The 12,605-nt window shown below is 37.1% G+C and overlaps 1 protein-coding gene across 1 annotated transcript; it reads right to left on the reverse strand.

Annotated features, from left to right (window-relative positions):
* Nucleotides 1–4,068: 4,068 nt before the first annotated feature.
* LOC102200752 (interferon-induced very large GTPase 1-like) lies at nucleotides 4,069–11,913 on the reverse strand. Its single transcript, XM_005754854.1, has 5 exons — nucleotides 11,551–11,913; nucleotides 10,134–10,448; nucleotides 7,723–7,807; nucleotides 7,560–7,594; nucleotides 4,069–7,449 (listed from the first exon to the last, which is right to left on the reverse strand). The coding sequence occupies exons 1-5, from the start codon at nucleotides 11,911–11,913 to the stop codon at nucleotides 4,069–4,071; spliced, it is 4,179 nt and encodes a 1,392-aa protein (XP_005754911.1).
* Nucleotides 11,914–12,605: the final 692 nt, after the last annotated feature.

A 12,605-nucleotide genomic window follows, 5' to 3' on the forward strand; every position in this document is an offset into this window, starting at 1 on the left:
GGCCACCATCACAGAGGAGCAACCTGAAGATGAAGAGCGATCTCATTCAGTTCCTACACGTCCCCTTAAGGCCACTGACAATAAAAGAATGAGGAAGCTGGCCGAGAACTTCTTCTGCTGACCTGCATCATTTGACATCCACAGGACGTGGAGATTAGAAAGAGACTGAGTCATGTAGGTCACAAGGCTGTGTAGGACTGAGGACTCTGACCTGCTGATTAACCACAGATACAATATCTTATGATGTTACTCAGGTTTATCTGGCGATAAATTTACAGAAAACACTTTTCTCTGTATTAACTTGTGCTTTCCTCTAATGAAGCATTTAAAATGCCTCACTTGTTACATGCTTGTATGAAATAGTGATGGGTTGACAAAGAGATGAGTTTGCTAATGCTAATGAATGGGTCTGCCTCCCTAAAATATATGACAGTATTAAACCAGTATAAAAATCATGTTTACAAAAATTTTTTAAATGGTCATTTTAAAGCTAGAACGTTGAATGGCCTTTCAACATTTGTGTGTGTGCTTTTTAAATTCCCATTTCTATACCATTGTGTGAGCATCTTTTTCTTACGCAATAGTGTTGATGTAGGAGGTGTGAAATAGGTATAAAGGTATTAACGAGGTATCGACAACGAAGCAGCAAAAATACAGAAAGCGGGAAAAAAAAATGAGAAAAATAGAAAGATTAATAAAACCATTTTGGTTGTAGGTGTTAACATGTAATTTAACACATATTAACTATGTAACCTTATACTGTATTTGAGGGTTGAAGTTGTCTGTGTGTGAATGTGCACACGTGCATGTGTGTGCAAATGCATAAATATATAAAGAACTCTGAAAATCTCAGTTCTTTCTGCTGCTTAGTGTGGAAAAGTAAGGAAACAACTAATTAAGTAAACATGATCAGCTCATACTATATCATCCATATGCTGGTCTCATGTGTTCTTTTTTTCCTTTTAATTCTCTTACTTCACTTAATTTCCCCCCTTTTTGTGGTCACTGTGTTTACATTATATATTAATGTGTCAGTACTGTGTTCCTGTAAAAGAAGCTAAATGTGCACAGGTTTTAGTTTGTGGATGTTTGGGATCAGGGCAGAAGTTTTAAAGGGTCAAGATGAGAAGGTCACAGAGGAATCACCGACCTTCCAGTGACCTGCCTGAAGCATATTAAAGGGTCCAGCCTGTGCTGTGCAGGCTGCTCCTGAGATTTGTACACAGTTAAACTGCTTATTCACATTTCACAATGTGATGTAACAAAGAGGGTACATTGACATTTTTACTGCAACCATATTTGAGTATTTTCCAGCCTGCCATTTGTGCTGTTGCAGCTGTATGGTGAGCCAGAGCTGTGCAAGCTCAAAGTGATTTTGAACACATTGTGTTAAGGTTAAACAGTGAGTTTAAAGCGCATCTCTCTGGCTTCTAGTTGGAGATCAGATCCTGTGAGACACTCACAGAGGGAGTTTTTTTAGTTAACTGTTTCAGTTAATGCAGCTCCAATATGAATTACCAGTGACAGCCACTAAAAACCCCATTAACACAAACTTACAGCAAGCACATGATAAATCCATTGTAGTCTGTAACAGTGGTTGTATCAGCACAACCACTGCTACAAAGTTCACACTTAAATTGCTCAGTACTGCGCCATCTAGTGGTAGGTACTTGGAAACTTATGGTACAGGTACAGCCTGAGAGAATGCCTGAGTTTGTGAGCCTGAGCTCAGGCCTAATGCACTGACTTAACTTATTTACAAACAACTCTCCTCACACATTTGCTGATCCACCGCGGCAGAAGTGTAGCAAAAGTCACACATGAAAAGAAGGTAAGTGAAACTTATTTGCAAATTTACAAATCTGATCACACAAACAGTTAGTTGACTTAGTTTAGCAGACAGCTGTCAGGTTTGTTTCATCTGTTTTTTATCAGTTGTTGATGAATTTGTTGCTGCTCCATGTCAGTGCAATTTATGAAATATAAGGTTAGCAGATTTTGGCAATTAGATGGACTATTCTGCATTCAATGTTGTACACAATGAAAAAAAATCAAGCAATTCAAATGAGATGAAGCATAAACTATTTTATTAGTTAAGACATAGAAAACAAAAAGTTGTTCAAACTGTTGACAGCTGTCTTTTTTCACTTGACTAAACACGCTAAACATTTGCAAATGCAAACAAAAAAAGAGCTGAGATGAAATAAAAGTCGAGTTAAACAAAATTCAGTGTGGATATAACAGGTTTAGATGAAATTAGCATAAGACAGTCAAACAGATCTCAAATCATATATCTGTGAGAGTAAATTTAATCTAAAATCAAACTGAAAATTACACCACTCAATTACAAAAGACGATGTTTTTGTTGTGGTTTCAGATGCAATGTTTGAAATTAATGATCAAAGAGTGTTAACACTTGTTTGACAGCAGTTTTTAGATTTAGTTTCCTTACATTTTTTGACTATTTGATAAATAAAAAATCTTTGTTATAAACAGGTGAATGATATGCTAATTAACAAAATTAGGTAAAAATGTATTTATCTGGAAAACACTCTGAAAGCCTAGATGGACGAAACATTGAGAATGTGACTTTTGTTTTTCACTTGCTATTTTTTTGTGAATTAACTTATAGTCACTCATAACATCATCTTCATGTTAATAATTTATAGAATTTCCTTTTTGTCACTCAGACAAAATCAGACTGTCACAGTTATTAGATGAAAACAATAACATAATTTTCAGCCGATTTGCAGTTTCTTTGGCTCATTAGAACATTTCATCCAGACTTTTAAGGGCTTCTTCTTTAGATATATCTTTCCATATATCTGGAATATATACATTCCAGATATATGGAATATAATACACTGCCCTGGAACATGAACCCATAGTGATTTTGCAGTTTCGTTTGAAATTGACAAACAAACCATTTCCAATATGCCAGTTTAGTCCCATCAGGAGTGATTCTCCAGGTATCATACGGTGGACCAGCAGTTTTGTACTGTTTGTAGGGAATGTATTTCTCTGAGCTAGGGTGAAGACCTTCTTCACTTGTAACAATTGTTGTTCAGAAACTGATGCTGAGGACTTTAGTTTGTACATAGTGAGATCCTATTATCCCATCAGGTCGATGAAAAGGAGTGCTGTGGTCATCAGGACTGTGATCTTTCATGGTGTTGGTACAAACAGCTGCACAGAATGGACATGTTACCCAGCAGCAGTTACAAAGTTGATCTATGAGGATTTCTTCAGGCTTCTGCCTGGATTCATTCAGCATATCCAGGGAGAGGCTGCTCGTCTTCTCAGTGATGGATTTAAATCCTTTCTGTATCTCTTCCTTAAGAAAGATATATATAGATAGATATATAGATCTATATATCTATCTATATATCTATCTATATATATATAGATCTATAGATCTATATATATATGGGTCTATATATATATATATATACATATATATCTTGTATGACAGCAGTTTTTGCACTTGTTTCTTTACATTTTTTGAGTATTTGATAAACAAAATATTTTGTTATAAATAGGGAAACAATATCACAATTAACAAAATTAGGTTAAAAATGTTTTATCTGAAAAACACTGAAAGTCTAGATGGACGCAACAATAAGAATGTGACTTGTCTTTCCTTTTATATTTTTTCACTTAAAATTAATCTTATCATCTTCTTCATGTTAATAGTTTACAGACTTTCCTTTTTCTCACTCAGACAAAATCAGACTGTCACAGCTGTATTCATGAGTTATTACATGAAAACAATAACATAATTTTCTGCAGATTTGCAGTTTCTTTGATCATTAACACATTTCATCCAGACTTTTAATGGCTTCTTCTTTAGATATATCTTTCCATTGATCTGGAATAGCTCCACTGCCCTGGAACTTTTTCCCATAGTGCTCTTCCAGTTGTGTTTGAAATTGACAAACAAACCATTTCCAATATGCCAGTTTAGACCCATCAGGAGTGATTCTCCAGGTATCATACGGTGGACCAGCAGTTTTGTACGGTTTGTAGGAAATGTATTTCTCTGAATCACCCTTAAGGCAAAAACTGCGATCACTTGAAACATTTGTCGTGCAGAAGTTGACACTGTTCTTGTTCTTCATGGGAAAAAGCACCTCTTGCTTTATATTTGTTGTAACTGTCAACCAACAGATTACCACCTGTCTTCATATAACCTGAATAATCACCAACCTCTGATATTTTCTTGTATCTGCCACTTCTTTTACTTTCATCTGTGAGAGGTAGCTCAAAACCAAGTTCTTGAAGGATCGTTAACTGATCTTGTTCCAAGTTGATGTCTTCAACAGGTTTTATATCTGCTGTTAATTCAGTAACCCAGCTGCTCCAAACAGAGTTGAACTGTCTTTGAAGCTCTTCTTCATCTTTGGCCTTATCCTTCAGTTTATGAGCGAGCTTTTTGGTGTTCTGCAGAAGTTTGTTCTCAAACTCTGATTTATTCTCATCCAGCTTTTTACAAGCTTTCTTCTGCTGGATAACTCTGTCCAGTTTTCTTTTCACTTTGTTCACTTGTTCATCATGAAATTCCTTAATTTTGATTTCAAATCGTCCTCTCCACTGAATCAAGATCTCTCTGTCTTTGTCATCCTCAAAGTATTTTGTCATTTCTTTTCTGACTTCTTCATATTTTTTGCTTGTTTCTCTGAAAAGATAAGACTGCTCAACCTCATCAAGTTTTCCATTTTCAATTCTGTTATGAAGTTGGTTTTCAATGGTCAACATGTTGCTCCTCAGGGTCCAGGTCCAGTTCCCATACGAGACTTCCAGTTTTCTGTACACTGAAATTTCAAGTGTGTTTTTAAAACTGAAAATAAAACTTTTAGTCAGAAGTGCAGTCCACAGGTCGTGAATTTTGGTTTTGAACTGTGAGAGAGTGATCCCAGCAGACTCTGAAGCTTTAGAGAGGATGGTGTTCTTCACTTCCTGGATGCTCTCACTGTAACCTGGATTTGGAGGAGCCATGGGTGGATTTCCCTCCCACAGCTGGGCACAGTATTTCACATCTTTCTGAAAATCAAAATCAATGACATCACTGAAGCACTCTGCATCACAAACTTCCTCTTTGGCTCCTAGTTTGGTCATCTGGTCCAGTTTTTCCTGCAGATGTCTCTTTCCATCCATGTTTCTCCCTGCTGCTGCAACATCTGTGACATTCTGGTGAACAAACACACAACTGGGAGAAAGTTTAACTCCCTTCATCCTCACGAAAGCCTGAACAACAATCTGCAGAATGTCCTGCATATCAGAAGGATTCTCTCCAAAGATGTTGATCAGTGTCAAGTTTCCCAGACCAACAACAAATGTTGCCAGTTCATTGTCATGATGAAGATTGTTACCTTCTAACTCAAGGGCACACAGTCCTTCAGTGTCCACCACTAGAACATAGTCAAACTTCAAGTCTTTCTTCATCTCCTCTGATACTTTGAGCAGCTGCATGAAGGCACCTTTGGTGCACCTGCCAGCACTCACTGCAAACTGCAGCCCAAACATGGTGTTCAGCATTGTTGATTTTCCACTGCTTTGTACGCCCAAAACTGACAACACAAAAACTCTCTGGTCCCCCAGTTTCTTGATGACTTCTTCTAAAAGACTGGAGATCCATGTTAAAGGCACATGACCTGCATCACCATCCATCAGCTCCATCGGGTGTCCTGATATCATCAGCTGTGCAGCCAGCTCAGGGTATTTAGACCAGTCAGAGTGTCTGCTCCCTCTTTGTGTTGTTTTATGGGCTTCATAGATCTGTCCCATTTCTCTGAAGATGTGCTCCAAACCAAAGGTTACAGACTGAAGTTTCTTCGATATGTCTTTAAGTTCAGTTTGTGTTTTTAATAACAGATCTGCTTTGTCACGTTTGTTCTTCAAAGCCAAGACCTCAGACCACTTTTCATCATAACTTTGAAAAACTGAAGAAAGATCATCTGTTGAAAGGACATCTACAAAGATCTGAGTCCATTTTAGGAAATACTCTCTGCCTGTTTGTTTTTCTCTCATTAATGAGAGACTTCCAGTGAACAACTTCATCAGTTCACTGCAGGAAGCAGCACATTGTTTCTGACGTATTTTCATCAGTTTTTGTTCCTTTCTGCTTTTCTCCATTTCAATGTTTCCTCTGAGTTGAAACAGTTCTCTGTGTATTTTGCTCCACTGATGCCACAGTTGGCCTTGACAAGGGAGAAATTCATCTTTGATCTTTGAGACATCCATGTTATCCTTTTTAAGCAGATCGACTATTTCCATAGCAGCAGATTTCCCTCTTTGACAGGCTGGGTCAGTTTCATCCACTCTGATTCCAGAGAGCTCAGCCATGGTTTCAAGCTGGAAGGATGGTTTCAATCTGGAACCATCAAGAGAAGACAAAACTTCTGTAATGATCCTTTTCAGGTCTTCACATACATCTGAGTGGTTTTTGTCTTTAAGACCCATTATGTAATTTCCATTTTTTATCTTAACAGCATCACAACTGTCATTAACTGTGAGACAAATGAGAGGCTTATCAGACTGAAAAAGAGATGATATGAGTGATCGACTTTCTTCATTGCTTTGCAGAGATGCCAAAAGAAAAACATTGATTGAAGATTTTTCAATCAGTATGTCACGCTGTTTTTCAATCAACAGAGCATCACCATGGAGATTACAGAAGGCAATGCAGTCATTGAAGGCATCATTGGGTTTTCCAGCAGGGCAGTACCAGGCAATCTCTGCCACACCATCCATCAGATAGCGAGACTTGGTGCTTCCTGGGCAGTTTCTGTGGAAGAAGGTGTCGTGACGGTTGTTGATCAAAGTGTTCATCAGCTGAGATTTAGACACTGACAAAGAACCCAGGCGGAAAAATGACACCAAGGGTGTTTCAGCTTTGTAGACTGGAACACTCTTCTTGATGATGATCTTTGAGTTATCTTTAATTTGAGTTACCTTCCAGGTTTTTGTTATTTCTCTGAAAGTCCACAGAGGAAACTGAATCTCCTTTGTGACTGGGTCAGGAACAAGTAAAGGTAAGGCATACTGACACTGAGAGAGCTTTGTAATCATCATCTGTTTCAGGAAGCTGTCTGAGCAGTGAAATACTGCCATCTGAATGTCCATTGGATGCACACGAGCCTTCTCTTTCTCATTTGTGTCTGCAGTGGTTTTCAAGAAATCCTCCAGATCACTGTAATCTATCTCAGTGTTGTCAGACTCTGTGGTCACCTCAGGACTGTCTGGTCTTACAGCAATATATCTGGCCCCGTAGTCCAACATTATCAGCCTATGGAGAAAAGTGTGAGCTACATCTTTCTCAGACGTTACATGGTCCATCTGTTTCCCAGGTGGACGTATTTGAAGAAAATCTGCTGGTGACAACTTCTGCTTAAATTTATCTTGAAGGTGAAGTCTGTCAAGCAGTATCTCAGTTTCTGCCGGACTTGGCTTCTACACACAACAAATAAAGAGGTATCATATGTAACTAAATTACATACAACATATGGCAGAACAGAGTAAATACTCATTTTGATCTTTTGAATAAACACATATTCTCCTACCTTCTTGTTTCCACTCGTGTAACCATCTGTTGTTTCTGCAGGATAGCATGAACCAGATATGCATTATATTCAGTGCGTGTTCCTGCAAATCCTTTCAAAGTTATGAACATAGCTGTTGATATATTTTTTGCTTTTTGTGTTACTGTATAATGAAAAATGTTACCGTTGTCATCAGTTTTGGCTGATTCATAAAATTTATCTCCTGGTTTTCTTTCCTGGTCATCATTGCGTTCATCCACTGGGCCACTCTGCGAAGTAAAAAAAATTACCCTGAAATTTAGCTTATCAGGTTAATACCATTGACTATATGACAACAGAATGAAAAGGTCTTGCTTTGTATTTTATTGAGAAGAAAGTAAACTATTTTAAAATGGATTTGACTGACATTTATATACTATAATACATTTCTAGTCTTATTGACTGCTCAAAGCAGCTCATTATTATAACCAAGTGATCTGAGGCATTACTAAACTTCTGCATTCCTACTCCTTATTGTCAGACTTCATAAAAGTCAGAGTGTGTAACTAAAATCTTTTTTTACCCTTACATGCAGTTCATATTTGAACAATAACTGACCTGATCCATCACAGGGTGGTTTTCGTCAATTTTGATCCAGGCCAAGAATTTCCTCATCATACATGTGTATACTGAATTTTGAACTACAGATTTATTTAGAGTGTATAGGCAGACAATCTGACATTCATAAATGGATGATTAAACCTTGATAGCATTTCAAGAAGCAACACTTGAGTAATGCTTGTTTTTAGAGAAACAAACATGTTATTAAACAATATCATGTTTACCTCAGACAAACAGCCATAATAATTTTTATATATTTTCTTGAGGAATATCCTGGAACTGTTACAAACTGCTAAACTCTGTCCTCACTGCTATTTTATAAAAAACAAGCAAACTTAATAATTTACATTTATAGTTATCAATATTGAGTCAACATTAATTACGCTTCTAAAACGCTTAGAACATAAAACACAAAGAATAAATCCTTAAGGTAAAACCCCCACCCAAAAAAATCCTTAGCTGTCAGTAAGTTTAAGCTGATTAAACTCAGAGTAAACAGATTTGTTTGTTATTTTATTATTTATTGTTATTTATGCATTTGTAACATTGAAGGTGCAAATATAATTACATTTATGTAGCGCTGTGAACTCATTATTCATGTAATTGCAATTTAGAATAACCTATTAACCTACTATAATGTATGAGTTTGGATTGTGGGAGGAACACGTAGCTTTAGTAATGCAAGGCAAAATAATATTTTAATGTTCTCATAAGGAAAAAAAAAGCATTGTATTAGAAAAAGAACAAAAAATTTTATCATTAGAAGCTGTCTATGCTGCCTCACCATAAGAACATATATTAAACAATCTGAGAAATTTAAAAGTAGAATTAAATGAAAGCATTAACAAGAGAAAACAATTTCTGATCAATAGGCTGCATTTGAAGAACTTTGAACATGGTAACAAATCTGGAAAACTCCTTGCTGACCAGTTAAAGGTAAATAAAGAAAAAACAGCTCTTCTATGAAGGATTTGACTGGAAACATTACTCATGATCCATAACAAATAATTAAATATTTTAAAGACCTTTATGAAGATTTATATTCAACATGGATTAATCCAGCTGATGCTGCCATTGAAGAATTTCTTAACTATATAAATCTACCAAAACTAAATGACGAACCGATTGTGGCTCTGGATTCACCTCTTTCAGTGTCTGAATTCCATGAAGCCCTACAGCAACTCCAAAAACAATAAAGCTTCAGGTCCAGATGGTTTTCCAGCAGAGTTTCATAAACAGTTTTGGTCGAGTGCCCCATTTTTTTCAGAATGGTCACTTAAATTCAGAACGATCAGACTTGATCTCCATTCATCGTGCAGTCATTTTTGACCAGGATATATCCTTCAGTGCACATATTGAACACATATGTCGGACTGTTTTCTGCCATTTACGCAGTATCTCTAAAATTAGAATCATTCTGTCTCAGAGTGGTTATACTAAACCAATTCCTGCATTTATTACTTCTAGGCTGTTAGTTTGTTTCATTGACTATGCAAGTATTAAATAAATATGTTGAAAAAGGAAAAGAACTGCTCTCAGACAGTGAAAAAAAAGAGCGAAAAGTACTTTGTAAACTTTGTGAACTGGGTGAATAACTTAGATATTGCACAGTTAACCAGTTTGATGTACATAATGTAGTGATTTTTTGTTATCTTTTTTATATGGGCATTTTTTTCCTATGCTTGTCATTTTCTCTGCATAGGATGTATTTTGTGGGTATAGGGTGCCATGAGTATAATTGGAGGAGCAGTTTGCCTTTCAGTTTTTGTTAGTTTGTTTCATTGACTATGAAAAAATTTAATAAATATGTTGAAAAAAGAAAGGTGCAATTACTGCTAGAATATCATCAACTGAAATCCATCATACAGGAAACATTTAATTCCAATCAACTAAATCAACAAAAAAACTACTTGGTAACAGAATTTTTACATATCTTTACCCCCAAATAGTTATCAAAAATGTATAATTTATTTTATAGTTAAAATTGATTCCTACCACTGCCCGCTGGACACTCCTGCCCTTCCCTGGGATGCGGGTACTTTTTGGCTCTGAGGTGCATGGCTGGATGTTCTGGTGTGGTCGTTGACATGCTCTATTGCGGGTGGTGGTCAAGGATGGCTTGAACTTGTTCAATGGGTCCTTTGCCTGGTGTTGGGTGGTTTTTAGGGATCTTGGGCCCAGGGGCCCGGTTCTCAGCTCGTGATAGGCTAACTGACCTCTGGCAGAGATGAGTGCCCGTTGCCTCTGGTACTCAGCAACTCTCATACTTTGGCTCTGGGTGCGCCGTTTGGGGCCTCCCCGCTTCTCCTGCTGTGATTGATGCGCAGTTGTATATACTTATACATATATATAGTTATATGTCAACATTTCATAATGGCATAGTTAATAATAACTAATAATAACAAAAATCACAGCTAATATTAGGAAAAAATAATATTTGCTGCTCCTGCTTTCAGTTACAACAGTCCAACATCTTTATTTATTAGCATACATTTTACTTTAAAAGAAAAATAATCAATTAAACATTAGAATAATGAAATTGATTCATTAATTTTAATTGGATCAAAGCTTCAACCTACAGAAGTGCACCAGACAGGGCTGCCCACTTTTCCCCTCACTTTTTGTCATTTTCATTGAATCACTAACAGCAGTAATCTGAAAAAATGTAAATATTAAAGAAATTCAAACTGAAAATACAGACTATAAGATAAGCCTGTAATGTATTACTTTTCCTTAGAAGCTCACAAACCTCTCTTTTCACACTTTTAGGTGAGTTCTCATTCACATCAAACTACTCCATCAGCTGAAGTTAATCAACAGTTTTGCCTCTGACTTGTAATTTTCAGAACCTCCACCACCCTGATGGTATCTGATGGTTGGGTAACATCAGATATCTAGGTATGAATTTTTCTGCAAAGCTCTCAGACCTGGTATGGTTGAGTCATATTCTATTGCTAAAGCCAGTAGAGGATGATCTTGGATTAAACCAAGGTTATTAGACATTTCATAAGTTCCAGTATAAAGCGTCATGACTGCTTTAAAAGCCATAGCATAAACACCTCTCCGACAGCCTGATGGGAATTTTGAAAAATAACTAAGTCTTCACTGATCCAGTGTAAACTAACAGCCATTTGAAACAATTTGGATATTTGTCAGAAAAAGGAAATACAAAATTTTTAATCATGGCATGAGAAAGGGATAAAGAGCATGTTACACAAAATGGAAACTTTATTTTGTTTCAAGAACTAGAATCAGCCACAGTAAATTTCTTGGATATCAGAAACTGAAATCCATCATACAAGATCCAATCATCTGAATCTACAGATACCTACTTGGTAACAAACCTTTACATATCTGTACCACCAAATTGTTATCAAAAATTTATAAGTTATTATTTAAAATTGATTCCTACCGCTGCCCGCTTGACGCTGCTGCCCCTCCCTGCGATTTGGGTACTTTTTGGCTCTGAGGTGCATGGCTGGATGTTCTGGTGTGGTCGTTGACCAACTCTATTTGGGGTGGTGGTCTGGGATGGCTTGGACCTGTTCAGAGGGGCCTTTGCCTGGTGTTGGGTGGTTTTTAGGGACCTGGGGCCCAGGGGTCTAGTTCTCAGCCTGTGACAGACTGACTGGCCTCTGGCGGAGATGAGTGCTCGTTGCCCCTGGTTCTCAGCAAAACTCACACTTTGGCCGTGGGCACCCCGTGTGGGACCTCCCCAGTTCTCCTGCAGGGATGGAGGCGCAGTTGTTGTCAGGTTTATATTGTTGATTGTCATTTATGCGTAGAAATATATAACCATATATGGTTAGAGGTGTATAATCGATTGTGTAGTAAACGGCTTGTATTTGTATAGCGCCTTACTAGTTAGTCCCTAAGGACCCCAAAGCGCTTTACACAACCAGTCATCCATCCATTCACACACACATTCAGACGCTGGTAATGGCAAGCTACATTGTAGCCACAGCCACCCTTTTTTTTTTTTTTTTACCTCATTTTGTTTCTGACAAAAATGAGATCCAGATATGAGGACATTCATTTTAAATTGTAATAGAACAGTGGCAGTAGAATGTCCTCGTAAGTGGATATCAGGCCCTTGTAGAGAAAAATTAGTGTTTTTAGGTCTAGACAACCCAAAATGTGATGTCCACAAATGTGGATGCCAGGTCCTAGGAGGTTAAACATAGGCTTCATATTTCACAATATTTATCTTTTATAGAAAACTGTTGTGCTACTATTAAATGGTAAATAAGCATTCAAGTGGAAAACGTTACCATTCCTTTGATTCTATATGCATTAACCTCTTTATCATCACCTGTAAGAAAACAGAAAATAATTACAATACAATCAAAGCAATTGTTTATTTTGTCTGCAAATTTCTTCTGGTAAATGAGGTCATACTTCCAGGGTCACACATGGTAAGTGTACAGGGTGGGCCATTTATATGGATACACCGTAATAACATGGGAA

The sequence above is a fragment of the Pundamilia nyererei genome, unplaced genomic scaffold, assembly GCF_000239375.1.
Source record: "Pundamilia nyererei isolate P.nyererei 1_Seehausen unplaced genomic scaffold, PunNye1.0 scaffold00697, whole genome shotgun sequence".
Taxonomy (NCBI): Eukaryota; Metazoa; Chordata; class Actinopteri; order Cichliformes; family Cichlidae; genus Pundamilia; species Pundamilia nyererei.